The 20370-nt window shown below is 42.6% G+C and overlaps 1 protein-coding gene across 2 annotated transcripts; it reads right to left on the minus strand.

Annotated features, from left to right (window-relative positions):
* Nucleotides 1-6508: 6508 nt before the first annotated feature.
* On the minus strand, nt 6509-10271 carry LOC120958430 (uncharacterized). Of its 2 annotated transcripts, XM_049610150.1 has the most exons (4): nt 10188-10271; nt 9644-10032; nt 7820-8016; nt 6509-7754 (listed from the first exon to the last, which is right to left on the minus strand). In XM_049610150.1, exons 3-4 carry the CDS (start codon nt 7988-7990, stop codon nt 6570-6572), a joined length of 1356 nt encoding a protein of 451 aa, XP_049466107.1. In that variant the 5' UTR covers nt 7991-8016; nt 9644-10032; nt 10188-10271; the 3' UTR covers nt 6509-6569. The 2 variants fall into 2 exon arrangements, with proteins under 2 accessions (XP_049466107.1, XP_040237185.2); XM_040381251.2 differs by lacking the exons at nt 9644-10032; nt 10188-10271 and adding an exon at nt 9398-9637.
* Nucleotides 10272-20370: the final 10099 nt, after the last annotated feature.

Raw genomic sequence — 20370 nt, forward strand, 5'->3', positions numbered from 1 at the left:
CTATTCATACGCTGCACATGCACTGCCGGATATGGTTTGTTGACCGGCAGAATCAGTCACTAGAACCAAAATGGGACTGTATCGGTGCCAGACTCAGACCACACATTATAGTTCCAGAAACAGAATACAATCGGGACCTATTTCAGGACTAATATCATGAGTTCATGATCGATTCCAGGACCGATATGGATTCGTGATCAGTTTCTGAACTGAAATGGGTTCAGTATCTTTTTTCTGGACAGGATAACCTATTGCCTACGCCTACACGCGTGGTCAGTATCAGGTCCAGGATCGGCTCGACTTCATAAACAGCTCCTGGACCACTAGTGGTATTGGTATGGGTTTGGTTTTGGTTTTTTGTCTCTATATGGGTCGTCATCAGTTCCTCATTTTAATTGGGTTTCGGAGCAAATAATTTCGGAGGACACCTGATAGGAGATCCTTGAAATTTCGTTGCGTCGCCCTGTAACCGGACCAAATTAACTAGCTAATTCAAATAAAAGTATGAATTCAACAAAGTAAGAATTGAAAAAAAAACAAAAGGAAAAGTGTAAACAACAGCAACAAAAAAAAAGAAAGGTAGAAAGAAAGATAAAAGTAAATAAGTAAAAAGAAAAGTTATTGTAAGAATTCAATAAGGAAGTAAAAGAGTAAGATGGTAGTAAAATATGCAAAAAAGTGAATGAAAATAAGTAAATAGATAAGAAAGAAGTGAATAAAGATAAGAAATTAAGAAAGTAAAAACATCAGTAAGCAATTCAATATGCAAGTAAGAAAATATGTAAGTAAATAGGTAGGCAAGTCAGTGCGAAAAAAAAGAAAAAAAAAATAAGAAAGCAAATAACTAACGATGTGGTCAACGAGGTTGGTAAGTAAATAGAACAAAAATTGTTATAATATATAAGAAGGTAAGCAAATTAGCAACTGAGTAAGTAAATAGTAAAAAAACGCGCAAGGAATAACTAACGAGGAAGGTAAACAAACTAATAACTTTTCAAAAACAAACTGCGCTATACTTCCTACCAAATCGTAAATCGTTCCTAATTGCCAACATAATCAAACACTGTTTCCAGCTCCCTGGCGGCCATAACACGATCTTAAAACTCGCAATAGCTGAAAGCATCCACAGCAATGATCGTCGTAAAGGCACACGATCGTAATCGCCATCAGAGAGCGGTCATAAACAGCTTCCAGGACACACAGCTCCCGCTAGTGTGCACTACCACCACCCTCTAGGACTGTTTTCACAACATTCAACCCAACGACTTTCGCTCCCAGGCGCGTTGTGGGTGAATCATCATCATCATCAGCAGCACCAGCAGCACGGAAACGTACCACGCACGGGGATCCGGGATGGGTCGTAAATGTGTTCATTTAGCCGAGAGCGCAATGGCGCAATTGCAATCCAAAGTGACATTTCGCTGCATCCTAAACAAAGCCCCCCCACGAGCCCGCAGAAACTAATGCCGATTTTCCAACCTACCCAACGGTAATGCATGCAGTGGGAAGTGGTAGGAGAATGCAGTTCCAGCAGTGGGTGGCAGTAAAGTAAAGGGGGGACACGGTGGTTCGTCAAACTGATCACATCAGGCGCCTGAGGGCGCAGTTGATCGCCGCGCGAAGTTAATAAACTCATTCAACGGGGGGTGGCGTTCGCAATTGAAACTGCTTTTTCCACCCCGCCCCCTGGTTTGCTTCCTCCGTGTTTGCTATATTAGTCAGGTCGTGCAATTTGCCCAATGAAAATGATGAATACCGCCAGCTGATGGCAGAGGGCGCGCGTGTGCGGTGTTGTTACTAAATGGCTGGGAGTAGAAGAAAGTGAGCACGGCAAAGCATCAAATTGATTTGCAGCGACCAAGAGAAGCAGCACACAAGAAAAAAATAGGTACTTTGTGTTGAAATGTATCCCCTTTGCTTTGCCGCAAGCGTTGGTGCTTCATAAACAAAGGCATTTTATTTGCCAAAGTGTTATAAATAATACCAGTAACTCACACAGTAAACGCACACTTCCCGATACCCGAACTGTTTACGAACTGTTGCGGCGTGCATATCACGTTGCACATGCATTGCCTTATTCTTAGGTTGGTAGTTCACCGCCAGATGGTTCACTTCCTCAATGCACTTAATCGTGCATCTTAAATCTTGTGCGATTCGTTCCGTCTGATGCGCGACGATGCAACCAGTTAGTGCAACAGTGTCGTACAAAGTTCTGACTTTTTTCGATCAATCGAGTTCATTCATGCCCAGTTTTTGTGCCCTTTTCCTCTGGCCCTTGCCTTCTCTCTCTCTGTCTCTTTTGCAAATAAACGCAACGTGCAACGTTGTAGTTGTTTTCATACAAAGAACACGATTGCTGACCTGTTCTTCGTCGTGAGAGCATTTTTTGCATTTTTAAGCAGCGCCAAAAAAAAAAAATCGAACCAAACAAAATCGATACCACACACGCACCCAACAAAAAAAACGAAGCTCACACAGCATTTGTGCTGACTGTGCATCCAATCGCATGCGTGTTCGGTTGGTAATCAGATACGTTCTTCTGACCAGGCCCTTTGCTTCTGCGCGTATTTTCGTGTATGTGTGGAAGGAAGTTGCCCGCGCAGGAGTCCAAAATTTATAGTCAGCTTTGTGACTTTACGCACACTCGCTGGACGGTTCTAACATTTCTTTGTGTTAACACAATTAAAGTGCATGATATGGTGGCTGGCAGTGGCTGGCTGGTGATGTTGGTTATGATTTGCACGTCTGGTGTGTGCCGCAAAAGGGAAGCAAACAAAACATGCCACCAGACTGGCCCAGACGCAATCTTTCAGGCTTTTCGTGCTGCTGCTGCTGCTGTGGGTCGTCTTACTTCGCGTTTTTTGGTAGACATCGCTTCCCGTCTGGCTTGTGCGCTGCCAATTCCCCGAAAGTTCGTGTCGATCGTTATCCGCATACAAATGATATAATTTTTACTGGAAGTGTTGTTCTTGTTTTGTGTGTGTGTATTTTGGTTTTTGTTTTGAAGAAACATCAACATCAATTCTCTTACGTTCTTTGTGGACCTTTCTGTGTTGAATCTTATGCAATGGAGAGCTTGGTTAAGAAAATTGAGATGACCTAGCCAAAACTAGTGATATCTTTTTATACAAACGAATGGTAACATAGAAGAGTTTGACCGAGAAATGGGTGGTTTTGATTGTTTTTACTTTAGTTCAACTTTAGTTTAGCAATCCATCTTCCTTTATGAAACATAAATTATTTTTTAACTGATTTTACACACATATATTTCACGTTATTATTTACAATGAATTTTTCAGGCTACAGCCAATCCTGCGGTACAGTTGACAAGTGTACGACATGACAACATCGTCTTAAATCGTTCCGTATCGTCCGGAGTCATTCGGAGTCGTTCGGGTCGTCCCGAGTCGTCCCGAGCCGTTCGGAGTCGTCCCGAGTCGTTCGGAGTCGTCCGGAGTCGTCCGGAGTCGTTTGGAGTTGTCTGAAGTTTTTCAGAGTCGTTTGGAATCTTTTAAATCGTCGGGAGTCGTCCGGAGTCGTCTGGCGTCTTTCAGAGTCGTCCAAAGTTATCCCAAGCCAACTGGAGCCATCTGGAATCGTCCAAAGTCGTCTGGAACCTATTCGTTAGAAATCATCCGGATTTTTCCCGAATATTTTTGTTCGAGGTCATCCAGAGTCGTCCCGAGTAGTTCGAAGTCGTCCCGAGTCGTTCGGAGTCGTTCAAAGTTGTCTGAAGTTTTTCAGAGTCGTTCAAAATTATCCCGAGCCAGCCATCTCGAGTCGTCGGACGTCGTCCGAAATCATACGGAGTTCTCCGGAGTCGTTCCTATTCGTTCGAAGTCATCCAGAGCTATCCGGAATCTATTCGTTCGAAGTCATCCAGAGTCGTCCGGAGTCGTCTGGAGTATTTCAGAAACGTGCAGAGTTATCCAGAGTAGTACATAGACATTCAGAGTCACCTGGAGTCGAGAGAAATGTCCGGAGTAGTATAGAGTCGTCCGGAATCGTCTCGAGGAGTTCAGAGTCGTCGGAAGTCGCTCAGAATGAGTTGGAGTAGTCTTGAGTCTTAAGCAGTCATCCAAATGTATCCAGAAATGTCCAGAGTTGTACGAAGTCGCCTGAATTCATCCAGATAATTCTAAATTCTACCGGACTGGAATTATGAAGTTCGAATTGAAGTAGATCCACAACTCCACTCCGGGTTACTGACATCTATGAAAATGCTTATTCTGTATTGCATTAATAAACATGGAGCTGATGAATCCTCACTGATAACATTTAAAGATCTATTGAATATGCTCAATAGCGTTGGGGATTCCTATTTTGGTACGACCATAAAGCTCAGTTCACGTGATTTTAGATTCAAGCAACATCTTCTATCGAATATTCTATTGTATAAGTGACAACCATATTGAAGGTCATTATTTTTATCACATATATTACATTTATTATTTATTAATATTTATTAGCCATTCCACGCATGCTCTACACGCAATGACAAGCATTCATCGAGTGTAATTAATCATGAAAAGAAATAAAAATGCCTCAATGACACCAACCAAACGACACAGAAAACAGCTCACAAACAATCATTTGTCCCTTGTTGAAAAGTTCTTAGTTTCGTTTTTTCGGCAAGTTCCTAAACCCGACAACAAACGGAAGCGCCTCATTGAATGGTGTGTTGTTTTGATGTGCGCATCGAATGCATCCAAAACACAACCCGAAACATTGTCATGGTGTACAACATGCGTACATACCGGAATAGTCACACTAACCAGCCAGACAACCTGCTTCTCATTCATCGAACAATCGGTCAATTGAAATTTATGACCGTCCGGGCACAAGCGTATCGGCAAGCGTGAAACCGCTTCATTTATGGTCGATTTGGAATCTATTGATTAACTTGTTTTGTTTTTTTGCTTGCTTGCTCGCTTGTTTGTTTGGTTATGAGAATGCGTTCATTTGAATGTCCGGTATGAGACCTAGAAACGGGTGTGTGTGTTTTTTTTTCGTTTTGTCCTCATGTCGCACATTCTCATGTCGCAAGCGCACAAGCTGTCTATTAATTTTTAATCAAACGAGTGTTCCACCCGTGCGCGCACGTGTATTAATGACCATTCATCTTGTCTGGGGTTGTTATAAAGTCGCTTTGCAGCCGGCTGTTTGTAAACAAGAGATGATACAGAAAAAAAGTGAACGACTGATGAAATTGGAGCACAAAAACGTGCAGGTTATCTATAAGGGAAGTGTGCTGAAAACAAAAACCCATATAGGTCAAACAGTTACCCGCCACGGGTGCCTTATAGGTTATGTAAACTTTTGTTTAAATAGAATTATACATTGAGCGTTTTTGCTGGTCTGTTGCTTTGCCCTGCAATCGTGCAGTTAGTGATTGGAGCCCCGAAAATGCCGAATAATCGACGCGATGCGGTCAAGGATCGAATCAGACAATGAAGATGTCTTACGAAACATTAGTCGTCTAAATGCAGCACTCACTAATAACCCACATTGAATCGTTTGTTTACCTCGCCACTTTGCAACCATGCGTCTAACTTTGTAATCTGTTGCACTACGGCTCCACTGGGAGACGTTCAATCAATACAGGAAAGCTTTACCATGTGTCCACCCTGTTCGTGCGGTAAATGGTGCCCGCCTGTGCTCAAACACCATCCAACACACGCCGGGGCGCCGGTGTCATAATTCTAAATTGACAACCTGCGACTCCATTCAACCTCGGTGCGGCATATTTGCACCGAGCGAACTATCCGGCAATCTAGGTTGTACAAATATATCGCGACGGTGCGGTCGGTAATAGGGCCAGCCACCACCGACACACAACTGCACACTCAGAGCATCGCGCAACTTGATTGATCGTGATTAGTGAAGGAGGAAATAGAAACGCAACCACGGCCATGTCCACCTTATGCATTTTGCTGCGGAGCAGGAGAGTGCGTACCAAATACAGGGTGCTGAAGGGCCAGGAGAACACACGGGTCTTTGTAGCTGTGCGTGTGTACATAGCTAATGGCGAACATAACGCTAACGAAAGCGAAAAGGGTGCTGATAACGCAGAAACTGGTACTGTCAGCGAAAGTTGTTACATTACGTCGTAAGAGGTTGATAAGATCGGTTGACAATCTTGCGGTGGAGCGGGTGGCTTCAATTGATTTCGCTGGACATTGGGGCCTGGTGGGCTTGATAATGGTGTATTTTGGAGAGGTTTTCAACAATTTATGGTATTTGAAATGGTCTAGAAATGAAGTGCTGAGTTGATTAATTCGTCTTAAAAGGAGCTTAATCGATGGATCAAAGAAGTATTACTTAGTGGCATTAATTCACGAACCTTGTTGAAGGTCTTCAATCAGGAATGTTTTAAGACCACTCGCAAGAATTTCACAACTTTCAAGATACAGGGTTCATCAGGTCATATGGCGATGTGAAACCCTGTAAAAATGAATGAGCTTGTTAACAATGGTATAAAAATATAAAAAGCTATATGGAATAAAAATAAATTACAAAATAGTTCAATAATTTATTGTACAACACCAGTCCCAGTCTCCAGTCCCGTTCTAGTCGTAAAGCACCTCCACTGAGTTCTTGCTACCACCAAACACGATACCCTCGCGCTTGTAAAACTCAATACGCGCCTGTCGTATCGACATCTTGGAGGTTTCCGGCAGCTTCCGGTAAAGCACATATCCAATGCCCAGCATTGGTATCCCGGCCACTAGCAGCGTCACTCCGTACCGATCGTACACAGCAAAGTTCCACCAGTACACGACGCCAAACACGATCAGATGCAGTATCTGCTCCAGCACCTGAACTACAGCGATCGATAGCGCCTTCTTCTTCGTGTTGAACGCTTCCGAGCAGAGCACGTCCGGGATGAAGGTAAGACCGAGGGAGGCACCCACTTCACAGGCCACAAACAGTGCCATCCCGATGTCGGGCGTAATGGAGTCCGTCGCCAGGTAGACGATACCCATCGCGACCAGGACTAGCCCGGTGGAGCAGATCGATACGAGCTGGAGGGCGCGGCGCCCGAGTACATCGACCGCGAACATGGCGCCCATACCGACCACCATCCTTATCGACATCAGGATGACAATCGACAGCCGTATATCGGTGGTGGTGGTTGCGCTGCTATCCAACACCTCATCGATGACGTTCGCTTTGACCGTGTTGACGGCGTAGTTGAACGACAGCACGGACGCAACCTTGCCGAGCGCTACCAGTGCCAGTGGGCGAAGATTCCCGTCCATAAAGATGGACCGCGATGTAGTCGCATCCTCCGACAGCATGGTTTTGAATTCGGTCATTTCGTTACGAATTTCCCACGACTCGGTCGACTCGTTGCGCAGTTTCAGCATACTGCGAAGCGCTTCCGCATCGTGATTGCGCTGGAGCAGAAAGACGGGCGACTCGTAGCAGAGCATCAGGTTGAGGAAGAAAGCTAGCAGCATGTAGGTGAGCCCAATGATGCCCAGAAACTGGTGTGCGGTAAGGCTTTCCAGGTCGACCGGGTTTACGATGCCACCGATCAGCGCACCGGAGATGACGCAAAAGTTTACCGCCGCCATAATGACACCACGCAGCTCCTTGATCACTATCTCGCCGCCGTGCACTAGCACTAGTAGGTAGGCAAGACCGTGAGCCACTCCCATCAGGCTGCGGGCAAATGCGACGGCAATGAGGCTGTGCGGCACTGCGATGCTTACCGTGCAGCCCACGATCACGAAGGACATCGTTACAAACTGAACGGGAGGGAATTGAAGTCGGATCAGGATAGAGTCAGTGTACGGAGTTAGTTCTCGCTTACGTTGATCTGTTTTTTGGCGTAACGCTCGATCAGAATCCATCCTGCGAGTGATCCTACGATGGCCGCAATATGGAAGAGCATCAATGTTACAAGAACTGCCGTGTCTGAGCGACTGTAGGCCCACTCTTCATTTCGATATCCTGGATCGTACAGGGTTGCGGCATGGTACATGCCCGTTGCAAGAAGTGTAAACACTCCTATAGATAAGGAGAAAGAATGTGTCGTTTCTAAGTGGATTCAGTGAAAGAAGTGTGGGTCAATGATAATTTAAGTGATCATGTTGGATGATGTTTAAGCAGCTACTAGGATCATCAAATATATTGTACTCCAATTATTAGTCGACTTTGCAATAGAAAATGTTTTGTCTTTTCACGTGAATCGTTTCAAAAAGTCTGTTATCTGCTAAGATCAATCAATTCATGTCAGATCTGATACTGCAACACAAGGAAAGACCCTAAAAAGGCTATATCTTTTCAATTACCATACTTCCGGCAAATCCGCTTTTGTTTGAAGCATGCATTAAAATGGCAAACATTAATCAATTAAGAAATAAAGCGGCGTTTAAGTTAGACAATTCTCTTTAAATGTTTCGATCCATCCATCCTGACAAAGTCACGCAGAGATGTACGCACAGTGTAAGGGCGAACTGTTTCACGATTTAGTCGTAGCAATTGTATTACTTCTTAGTAGGGGAAGAAACACACTAAAAAAACAATCTTAGTTTGATGTGTGTTGAATCCTATACTAGGCTGTGAGTCAGTAGTCTTCATGGAATGATAATGAGCTTAATTTAAAAAAATGGCTCCTTATTGGGTGCAGAAAGTGAGTGCTATGCAAAGCCAAAAGTGTGAGATAGTGAGTGCAGAGCTTGATTAATTTAAATTCCATAAGACCGAGTCACTAGTCATGCTGAAAATGAGTGAGTTGAATCGTATAAGAGTGATAATGTTATTTAAAAATGAGTGATTTGAATCCTACAAGAGCAATTAATGAGCTTAAGTAGTTAATTATTTTTTATGGGTCTCAAAATAGTGAGTGAAAGATTCAATTCCTTTTAATCACTCTCGTACTCTGATTCAACTCATTAAAAAGAGCGTTTATTCCCATCTCTATTGCGTAGTGTGTAGATCTATCGCATGATTCATTAGACTTTCAGGCACAATATGCAGATAATGCGCATTATGTTGCGCCAATTACGGCATTTGTCTTCCCACAACAGTATCGGCCAATCGTTCACTTCGGCTGCCTCGATGAATGAAAGCCTCTTTAGTGAAGCGTTGAGAGAAACAAAAAATGCAATCTTATCATTGCTCACTGTAGTGCGCCCAAGTGCGCCAAGTTGGACAGCTTCCTGGGTCATAAAACACACATTAGCACGGTCGTTTGGTGTTGAGACGTTTCCGCCCCCTTTGCAACACACACACATACACTCAATTGCACACCCATTGCATCTAGCTGTATGCACCACAATCATCATCACTACCAACCACCACCCCGTTAGGGGTGGTGCGTTTATCTGTGAGCTCGACGATAAGCAAACGTTAATAAGCCCAAGCACGTTATCTTGATGCCACGCACCTGTCGCAATTGCGTTGCTTTGTGGTTTGTTCTTCTGATTCAATTCTACCCACTCCGTGCAGCCCATCGTAGAAGGAATGTGCGGCTATAATTGCCTATGAAAACTATTGTTATTAAACACTATATGGACACCGTTTTTGCTGCTTTCGCCAGGAACAACTTCCCGTTCTTTTCCGAGGTTCGATATGTGCCACACACCACCACAAGATTAGTTGCGTCCCGGGAAGGCTACAAAGCGATACTAACCCTGGACGGTTTGCTGCCATTGTTTTGCTTCACTCTTCGCCTATACTCCCGCTGATTGCAAAACACAAGCGTTATCATGCTCATGACGAATCATATAACTGACCAGAACAGATATGATAAGTCTCTCACTCTCCCGGTAGGGTAGGGAACAATTTGATCACCGTTTTTTTACTTCTGTTTTTATTTTAGGAACAGCAGACATACAGATGTAGGTGAAGCGCTGCTTGGAAGGACGTTCATTTCCGGCCCCGGCACATGATTTATCTGTTTTGGCTTGTTGATGTGTGCTGAGATGAGGGAAGTGGGTTTGTTTGGAGTGATAGGTTTGGATCACGTAGGCCACCATCACTGCAAAAAAGAGCTGAAATCAGATGTCCACAGCCCGATAACTGCAATGGTAAATATTGATCGAACGAATTATACAACCATTTGCTTGTGGTAAGTGTTGCTCGTTTGATATTCTCGTTGGATAATAAAACATTTTGAAATAGATATTCCACTTTTCCACAAATCTTTTTGTACTGATCCTTCTTTTCGTACAAACCTTTATCACCTCTACTGAAACACCTAAACAACCCCATGTTCTTCGACTAAGCACTTCAGCTTTTTGTTCCAATGTGTGCAGTTCGTTCGTTTACCCCGTTCAATGGTTGTAGTACTTGATGAATTGTACAAACAGAAGCAACATTTACACACAGACAAAGTACGTACGTCACAGCTCCCCGAAGCCCGGTGCAATCCCCAGACGTCCGCGGGGCCAGGGGATAAGTACACAGTAAAACCGCTTCCAATGTGCCGTTGTCTTCCCGTCGTCGTGTCACTTGAGCTTGGCGTTTGAGAGGTCCCCTGTCGGACAGGTTGGAATCGTAGGGTCGTGTGTCTTGCGATTTACGTGTGAGTAATGGAGCATTTATTTGTTTTGGGGCAATTTTTCTAATACACTCCTAAGGATTAGACACTTTGTAAGCTAGCGTGGTCAGGTTAATTAAAGATTCTGAACTTCTGATTTATTAAAAACAATTGTTAATTTTACAATTTTCGGATAACTTGAAACACTCTAAACGCAAATTACTTCTTTCGCAATCTCTAAATTGCGTGATCGAAAAAAGCTTGTCCCGGGTGTATCCCACGGTAATGCAACATTGCATTCTTTCTCGGCAGTCACCAGCGCACCGGGGCAAAAAATACCGGAGACACCCGACCGCTCCGCCAGACCAGAGCTTCATTCATCAAACGATAAATTCTTACCCCAGAGCCTGAACCGCGCTGTCACATGAATTTGCACGCTACGGCTGCCTCGCCGTTGCCCATTTAAATTCCAAAGCGCGCAGTGTACGGATCCGATCAACATCTGGCTAAGCTGCAGAATCCATTCCGGTTCCGGAATCTTACACCTCGGTCCACAGTATCCCTGCCCTTCCATTCCGCTCATTGTCTGCATTTGCACCAAGTTGGTGGCACGCCAGCAACAGCAACTACCCCCAAACAATAAAAAATGGTTGTTGTGCGAAACGGAACACATTACGCCACCGCGTGCGACTTTTGCTTGCCTGGACCCGCGGACCGATAGCCTTTCAGCCCGGTGTGGTTGCTGTCATCGGTAAAGTAACTCACTGCAGGCGACTGCGGGGCTTCCGGCGGGGAAACGAGACGAGAACCCACGAAATAAACTGGCAAATAAGCGGTTTGGCAATCGGATTATCATAAATCTGTCAAATTTTAATTTATTTGCTTACATGACCGTGCTTGTCGAACCGGGGGCGCCGACACATCGACCTGTACACTTCTGCACTACGGTGGACACTCCGCCTGTGTGTGTGTGTGCGTGTCTTTCGTGTGACGCTTTGAGGTGGGCCAATGAAGGGTTAAGCTTTCGCGCAGTGGCAACACAGCCAGTACACGTTTATTATTTCCTTTGCTGGGGCCATTTTTTGCATTTGCACAAGTTCAGTTACCTTCAGTGTGTTCTCACGTGAACTGCAGAGAGGTGGGAGGGGGGTGGATGTTGAAAGAAAAACTCCACCACCACCCACCTGGGCGTCGTACCCGGGGAGGACGAAGAGTTATGAATTTTAATTGCACAAAGAGCGGAATAAAATAATATCGTTTAATATTCTGCAATCGAGCGGGCCGATTGTTGATTGATGGAACACCGCGCGCATGATTAATCGGCAAATGGTTAAGCTGGTGACTATGGTTCGTTTGTTTGCGGTTCTTGATCAATAAAAAATACCAGCCTTGATGAGCAATAAAAATGAATAATAATGTTTAAACGATGACTCCCAGGCTAATGTGGAGAAATTAGTCGTGTTTTACCATGTAAGGAAATATCGTATTGCTATTCATTGCAAATTATTGCTATGTTCTACAATATTGAGTGATTTGCTTAGACATCAAAATATCTACAATAAATCAAACCAAACTAAATCACCTCTGAGAGCTGTTATCAAAATGCGTTTAGGAATCAACCAGCATACTGCGTTAATGTAACGCATTTAACTTTAACTATTGATAGCAGGACGTTTTGTGCAATCGGTATAGCACAAGCCTGTCGACGTAGCCGTACAATGATCGAGTCCCTGCAAAACTTGAAGGTGATATTAAATTAAATAGGGAATCAAATTTATCAAATGGTGAAAGGAGGTATTCAGCAATTCGCATTGCAAAATTTGTTTCTGAACATAACGTTCTTTCAATCCTCTTTCTCAGTCTAACAAATATTGATGCATATTTAATAACATTTTTTTATTATGTAGGGTTATTTGCCAATTGTTGCACACTTCAGGAAACAGCCAACGTATTTCTTAGTTTTGAAATGCTTATAACCACAATATTCTTGTTCTATCAGGCTAGCATACATCATTATATATTTGAAAATAGTATGAATATTTTATTTTAGGGATAAAAATGATGAAAAATGACAAGAAATGCAGATTTTTAAACCTATCCAAAAATCCAATTGTTGCACATACACAAAAACTCAAAATTCTAATACTGCACACTTTATATCCAATTATTGCACACTTGCCAATACACTGAAACCGACGAAAAAGAGCCCTGAAACGGATGTTTTTTTTCTTCTATCGAATAGTGTTTAGGACAATACGAAACGCTATTACCTACATTACACGTTTGTCCTTGGTTCAAGCCGGAATTCCGCAAAAATAAGTAGCGAACTTGCACCTGCTTCCGCACGTTAATGGTAAACAAAAAACTGTCAAAATGATAGCACGATGAAAACAGGAGGCTTTGGTCTGTGCAATAAATAGGATCGAAGTACTCTCTTTGCTCCAATCATTAAACAGTGGATTAAAATAAGTTTTTTTCACAAAATGTCAAAATTGTTGATACCTAATCGTGAGAATTTACTATATTTGTTTCATTTCAATCAAAATATAAAGTTCACAGGGCAAAATAAATCCTATTTTGTGAGGTACAATCCTTAGCGGAATAGCTAAGAAATCCATTCGTTTTTATCAAAATCAGTCGAAATATTTTCAAAAATAGAAAAAGTCCTCTTTAAAAAAAACAGTGGAATATGCGGCAGAAATCCTCAATGTTTAAGAAAAAAATGCGACTTTTCATTAATGTTTTATGAATATTTAGAAAAACTACAATTTATACGCATTGTGCAATAATTGAGCGGTATGCAACAATTGGCTAATTACCCTAATTCATTTTCCTTTTCATATTATTTGTTCTTTACTCTTCAATATTAATATTAAAAACAGCAAATTTTATTATAGTTGTTAGTCTTTTAGTTCATGCTTTTTTTATGTTTTTTTCGTTCTTCTTTGTTTTCACTTCCGTCCAAAATTTTAACTGTGACTCGTGATCTACTCTAGTCTACGAGTCTAGATTTTAGGTTTATTTGTAATCTGCCTAACTCGAATGGAGAGTGAAACAGAAAATAACATGGAAAATTGAACTTTTGACTGAGAAAACTTGACTCTTAATATTGATTGGTGCATGTTTGATTGTTAAAAAGCTGCTAAAAATCGATCAAATGTTAATTGATTCGAAATGGTTGGCACGATTCCGATATTTTTCCGTACGATTCCAAGCCATCCGTTGCATTCAACTGCTGTTTGAGTGACGTGATCAGGCGGATGTAAAGTGATTTATTTTATGTAAAGCACTTGAGACGAACATTAGTTACTATTCAATAATGAATACACATATTGCCAAATATGTTCGGTGTGAAGTCTGAAAGTCTTTTGATCTATCCGATCAACTTGGATGTGACAAATAGGAAGAATGAAGTCTGAAAAATACAATCTAAAAGAAATCTAAAACCACTCATTTTAAGATGGAACCAATTCTACGAATGCTTTCTTCCTGGCATATAATTCATTACTACATTGTATGCAACATGCAAAGATAAATTCTAATTCATCCTCAATATCTCTTGGACTCGACTGACTCATGTTCACCGACTCAAGAACTAATCTAAATTAATTCGAACAATGTTTATGGCACAGGTATTCCAGCGTATTAGTCCCGTAATCTAGACCACAGGCGAATATCTTGGTCATTTGTACCCTCTATCTAGTAATGGGGGTTCTGCCCGGTGTAATCCACAAAAAATCCATTATAATTTATCTATCATGGTGTGTTGGTTCTTTGTTTTGCCATTCTTGATTTTCCATTTTCTACCATCCAACTATCAGTTTCGCTCGCCACATGCAGTCGCGTTCTGCGATCGGCTTGCGGCGATGTTCCGGCAGGAGAATTAATTATAATGCAAATTGGTATCGTTAAAGTTATGGGTTTTGCGTTTGCTGCGGAACCCGTTCCCGGGCTAGGGACAGTGTTGTCTATTAAACTATAACTGTTTAGCATTTTAAGAGTCATCTCCGCACGACCTTTATCACACACCGTACGCCCACGTGGTTTGAGCTTTATCAATGGCAAAATTCATTTACATAAAGGTGACGAGTTTATGTGTTCTAAGGCACGAGGGATTTTGCCAAAAGCTTAGCTTGCCAAATAAATTTCCAAACGCCCTAGCACTGCACAGCAACACCATGTAAAACTGTTGCATTGCGATTTGCAACAAATGCTTGATCGATTATTGTAGCGCTGTCAAAGTTTGGTTGGCCCTAGGGGTTCCAGTAGGAGAAGGGCTTTGCACACACTCGTTGCACGTGAGAATTTCATTAAAATTCGCTTAGTGCTGGCCGCTTCACCTCCATTCTACCATCCCTGCTACACCCCCTTTTCTGGCACTCACCCTGGGGCATGTGGAATTAATATCGCCTCCATGCAGCGTCCAAGCGCTGAACAGAGGAACGAAAACACACTCGCTCAAAAATCGACTGGCGCTGGTGGTCCAAATAGCGAGAACTGGTTCCTGCATCTTCGCAAAGCAAGGCGAGAACACGCCGAAGAATGGCTAAAACAGCTGAAACCCTGAACTCAGCACAGAACCTGTCGGCATGTTTCCAAAAAATCTCCCTCGAGAGAAGGTGTTCCTGCCTTCCGGCTTGCGTTCTGGCCCCCTCCTCCGTGTGCATGTGTCCTCCCCACCTTTGGACATTGATCCACGTGAATACCATTAAGGGTTTTGCCAGCAGTTTGCGACCATCCAGCTCTTTCTTTCCGTCTGGTCGTCACATCAGCAGCAGCAGAACCTGCACGCAAGAACCTGCGGCAAAAGATGTTCTGAAGCTGAAGCGCCCCACTACAGCAAACCTGTCCACGGTGGAGAAGGTTGCACGAAATTGAGCCCAAAAATGGTTGGAAGATAAAAATATCACCCATCAGCACCGTTCGCATCGTCGTCGTGGTCGTCGTCTTCTTGAAGTGCTGAACCTTTTACCAAAACCAGCAAAAAAAGAGACGCACACACACACTTCTAGAACCAATGTTCGTGGAAGGAAAGTGCTGGAAAGAATGGTTCGCGGCCGGCTCTGGGGCTTCTCGGTCCGAAATGAAGTAATGTTGTTTCGGCGGTTCGTTCGTTTTGCTCATTTTGTTTAACGAGGAAGAATTTCAAAGCTCCTCCCCTCCCCCTTTCCTTCCGAACCAGAAACACAACAGCCTGAAATGTACGAGCCGTGGGGTTGTCGGTTGGGGAATGAGGAAAGAACCGATCCGAAAGCATTAGAGCCCGCGGAGCGATCTCTTCTAGCGTCAACAGCAACAGCAAGAGCGCACCCGGAACATGAAATCATTAGCATTTGCGAGAATCATATATTTTATTCACGCATCATCGCAATCCGACGCCAAACTCCCCAATGTGCAAACCTATGCGTCTATGTTTGTATGTGTTCACCTGCTCCGTTTTAGTGTATTGGTTTTTATGGCACAGCATTATACGATTCTTTAGTTCGCTTCAGCTTCAAGGTGATTCCCTGGTTCGCGATGGGGAAAGCGCCCCCGGGGCTGAGAGGGCTGATCGTACAGGGCTGGGTGATACATTAACTGTTTTTTTTCTGGCTCGAGAAAATGCTGGACACACGAGTCTGTGTACTGCGTGTGCCAGTTGTTGTCTTTTTTTTACGAACGATAAACACGATGACACTGGTCATCTTAATCAGGGTATTAATTTGACATGTTGAGTCATTAGGGGTTTTTTTTCCTTTTGTTTCTTACAGCACTTCTCATGCCTTATAAAGGGGGGTTTAATGAGTCGTTTTTTATTTGAAGCAAATTTCAATGTTCTACGATCCGAGAGAGGTTGTTTAGGTGTTTAGATTCTAGAAAAGGAATGTGATGACAATAGTTAAAAGCTATCGTTCTGCCTTTAATAGATAAAGGTCGAGGACTAAGATCAGAATAAAAGAGCAGGTGAATTAAAGTGGAGTTCTTATGCAGTGAGTGTGTCTGTTTCAAACTTATGAGTAATACTTTAGATATGCAAAATACGTAGATTTAAAATCTTACATTGTATATGTTTCTAACATGAGATTGAGTTTACTTTAGAAAGTTTTTATTACTTAAATTGGTTTGACGGAAGTTCCACTTGACTTGCATTGACACATTTTTGATAAAAAAAATCTTTTTGGAGTTCAGTTTCTCACATCCTACCAAGTCGAAACCTGACAAATTATTTATAACCTTATCTGATTAGTATAATCTCATCTGGTCTTGTCTGAGGCTCTATCAACGTATCGAGAACATCTTCATATCGTATCTACTAAGACCAAATCTTGTGTTATGATCATTCGTGAATATAACAGGTCCATAATCCTGTTAAGACACTTTTTTTCGAACCTAATTTCGTTGAAGTGATGCTTGAAGACTGTGCAAGAATAATAATATGTTGTTGTAACACTGCAAAAGCATTAGACGCTAGTTAAATCGCAAATAAGTTCAGTAAACTTATATATAAACAATATAGTGTAATTCTAAAATGAAAAGAGATTTGCGGAGCTGTATGCCAAGATTTCTTCATGCTAGGGATAAGGTAGAGTAGCAGCGGCTTAGGCAATGCTGCAGCAAGAAATAGTTTCAATAGCTCCAGGAGGCTCTCATCTCTTTAATAGTCTGCGATTTTCAGAACGAGCAGGAGTTAGTCCGGTAATGCCTATCTATATTTTGTTTGCTATAGGTTGTTTGCTAACTACATTTTGCATATCGTTGATAACAACGATGATGAGAATTGTCTCATGCAATCAAAATAGCTAGAATTGTCTCATGCAATCAAAATAGCTTGGACACTTCATAAGAACAAGAAAGGAGAAAACTTTTAACTGTAACTACATCTAACTATAGCTATAACAGTCTTAACACGAACATTACAACAAAGCTGATATTTCTTGAATGGCATTATTCATCAAAAACAATCATCATCATCATTTCTACATTAGACACACTGCTACAATCACACTAAGTTTTCGCAATAACAATGTTTCTGACATGTTGAAATTCAATAAATCATACTGTAAGGTTGCAAAATTCTTTCTCGAATAGCCTACTATCAGTGTGCTAAACCGGAACAACACGTGCATCATACCCTCCACTTGCCAGATGATTACAAACTAAACAAACAAACCAAAGCCCCCGCGAGCGAACGTTGATTTAATTATCAATAAAATACGCACCATCTCTCACAAACACACAGCACGCATACACAGACATCCATCATCCAACCGCATCTAAACACATTGCTCGGATGCTGCCGGAATCGGCCCAAGAAGACGTCAGTCGGCGGCGGTTGAAGGTCACCCTCAAGAAAATCATCCCAAATCATTCACTCCGGGGACTGCTGCTCCCCGTTGTACGTTGCGAAATTCCAACCACCACCTTCAACCCGCACGAACATCGTCATCATCATCATCGTGAAAAATCCAGCCCAAACACTGTAACCCCCCACATGGCCCCCATCATCATCATCTTCACCTCACTTCTAGCAGCAATATTCCATTCTTCGCGCTTATCAACCATGCACGATCGCATAATCCATCACGGCTTCAGCCAGTCAGCTCAGCACACGCTTGTATTTGGAACCGATTTTGGAAGAACTTGTGCCGGAAGAGGATGGGGAGGGGAAGATCTCACTTTGCTAATTCCTTTTTTTTGAAATTCTAACCCTCATACGGCTTAATTCTTCCACCTGGCTACTTCACTCTCCACTCCACCCCGGCGACGGTTAATTTCGCGGAATGAGTTGCAACTATTTTGGCCATCGTAAGACATGAAGCAGTCGGTGCGCCGTCTCCCCACAACGCAGGAAGCTTCTACACCCATCCACAATGGCCATATTCTTGCCGAACCAAGCCCAGGGTGCTCGAAATAGGCTCACAAGTGCTCCGCCTCGACCGACCAAACCTCGGGACGCAATGCGAGAAGGTCAAAACTCGGGCGCGCATGCGAGTATGAAATTTCAAACAGTGAATAAAAGTAAATTGCACACCGAGGGGATTACCGAGCCGAACGCCATAACAACATCAGCAAATAAAAAAAAACTGCCTTCTCCAGTGATCTACTCACCTAATTTATGTTTCATGCTTTTTTGTTGTTGTTGTTGTTGCTGCTGCTACACTACCCCGGGTTGCTCCCTTTTTTTCGTACACCATTATTGTATGTGGTTCTAAACAGCAACACACAAAAAAACCTGGCGAGAAACTCAATAATGATGCGAGAATAATATACGAAGCAGCAGCAAAATATGACCAGCAGTCGGAGGGGTAGGCAGCGGGGACTTTGGCGGTGGTGGCGGCAGCAATCAGTTTCATTTTTATTTTGTTCCCCAAACAATGAATGAAAGCGATTTAGAATGTTTCTAGAAAAATGGGATGTTGGAATTTTTGCTGCTCTTTTGCGCGGTGGTTCATTCAGAAATGAAGTAATAACAAGCAACACTGCCAAACACACACACACAGAGGCAAACTAAACCTCTCCTCACACACGCTACGTGAAAAATAGCGAACAAAATTACCATTAAAATCGAAATGCGGTAACTTGCACTTTTACGCCGTCTAGGCCCGGGTTTTGAAGTCACGAAAACACTTCCTATAAGTTCCGTCAACCGTGAAATACATCGGCTTGCACAAAAAAAAACTTCGTAACTATCTCCGATGGTGCGCCGTCTTTCGTCAGCAAGCGAACAAAATATAAATGATAATCAACAACCACAGCAGCAGCAGCAGCAGTAGGAAAGAAAAACACAACTATTCGTCTGGCGTTAAAAGTGACTTAAACGGTACATTAGAGCAGTGAGCGCGCGAGCGCGCACGCGGGGTTTCTGTATGTTTGTATTTTGTTGCTGTTGCTGTGTCGCGCTTGGTACGGTGGTTATGCTGCTACCGACGCAGTTGTGCAAGAATTTTCTCTTACGTCACCACGTGCAGGCGCACAACATTATGGATTTGATCGGAATGAAAGATTGATGAAGGGAAATAGGCGCATTACCGAGCGAGCGCGCGCACGCTGGGCGAAAGCGAAAATCCGCAACAGTGCACGGTTTGCTATTTGTTTTTTTGCTGTTAAATCTTTTGCACTACTGTAGTCTGGCTTAATGCATTTCCATTATGAGTCACCTCTTTTTTATAATTTTCATTTTCGTTTTACTTTTTACCTACTTTATTAAAGTTTAAAAAAATGTATTCTAAATGTATTACTACAAAAGATTACAACCGTTAAGGTACTTCCAGGTGCTTTGACATTCATCCAGAAGCTTTGACACGACAACCGAGTTCAGGGACTTCAATAATTGACATAATTTAATGGTTCAAACATTTTTTAGGCTTTCACTGATTGTTTACCACAACTGCCCTTATAGAATCAGTATTGTACATTTTTCAATCTTAATTCGATAGACATTCTTCAACCCCGTATCAAGAAAATCGTTGATAATCGCTTAAAATAGGTATTTCACTCTTTGGGATTGGGTAGCATTGAAACAAAGATTTAATCGATGTCCAATAAATAAATATTGATAGACCTTAGCTCTAGAATTGGCGTCCAGCATAAATCTCAAAGCAGATCTGGTGGTACACTCGTCAACTCGTACGACTTAACAACATGCCTGTCATGGATTCAAGCCTCAAATAGACCGTGCCCCCATTCGTGGGATTATGGTAACAATAAGTCAATGGAAGCCAAGTTCACTTCACTAGTGCTTACAGGCAGGCCTTGACCGGCAACGGTTGTTGTATAAAAAAAGAAGAGGATACGTCTCTACCAGTCACAATCAATCTATACTAAATGATCTGGACCACTCTTGAAGTATATTACCTTTCACAGTTCCAGTTTCTTCTGATATTGGGGGCCTTCACGAT

Source organism: Anopheles coluzzii, chromosome 3, assembly GCF_943734685.1.
Source record: "Anopheles coluzzii chromosome 3, AcolN3, whole genome shotgun sequence".
Classification (NCBI taxonomy): Eukaryota; Metazoa; Arthropoda; class Insecta; order Diptera; family Culicidae; genus Anopheles; species Anopheles coluzzii.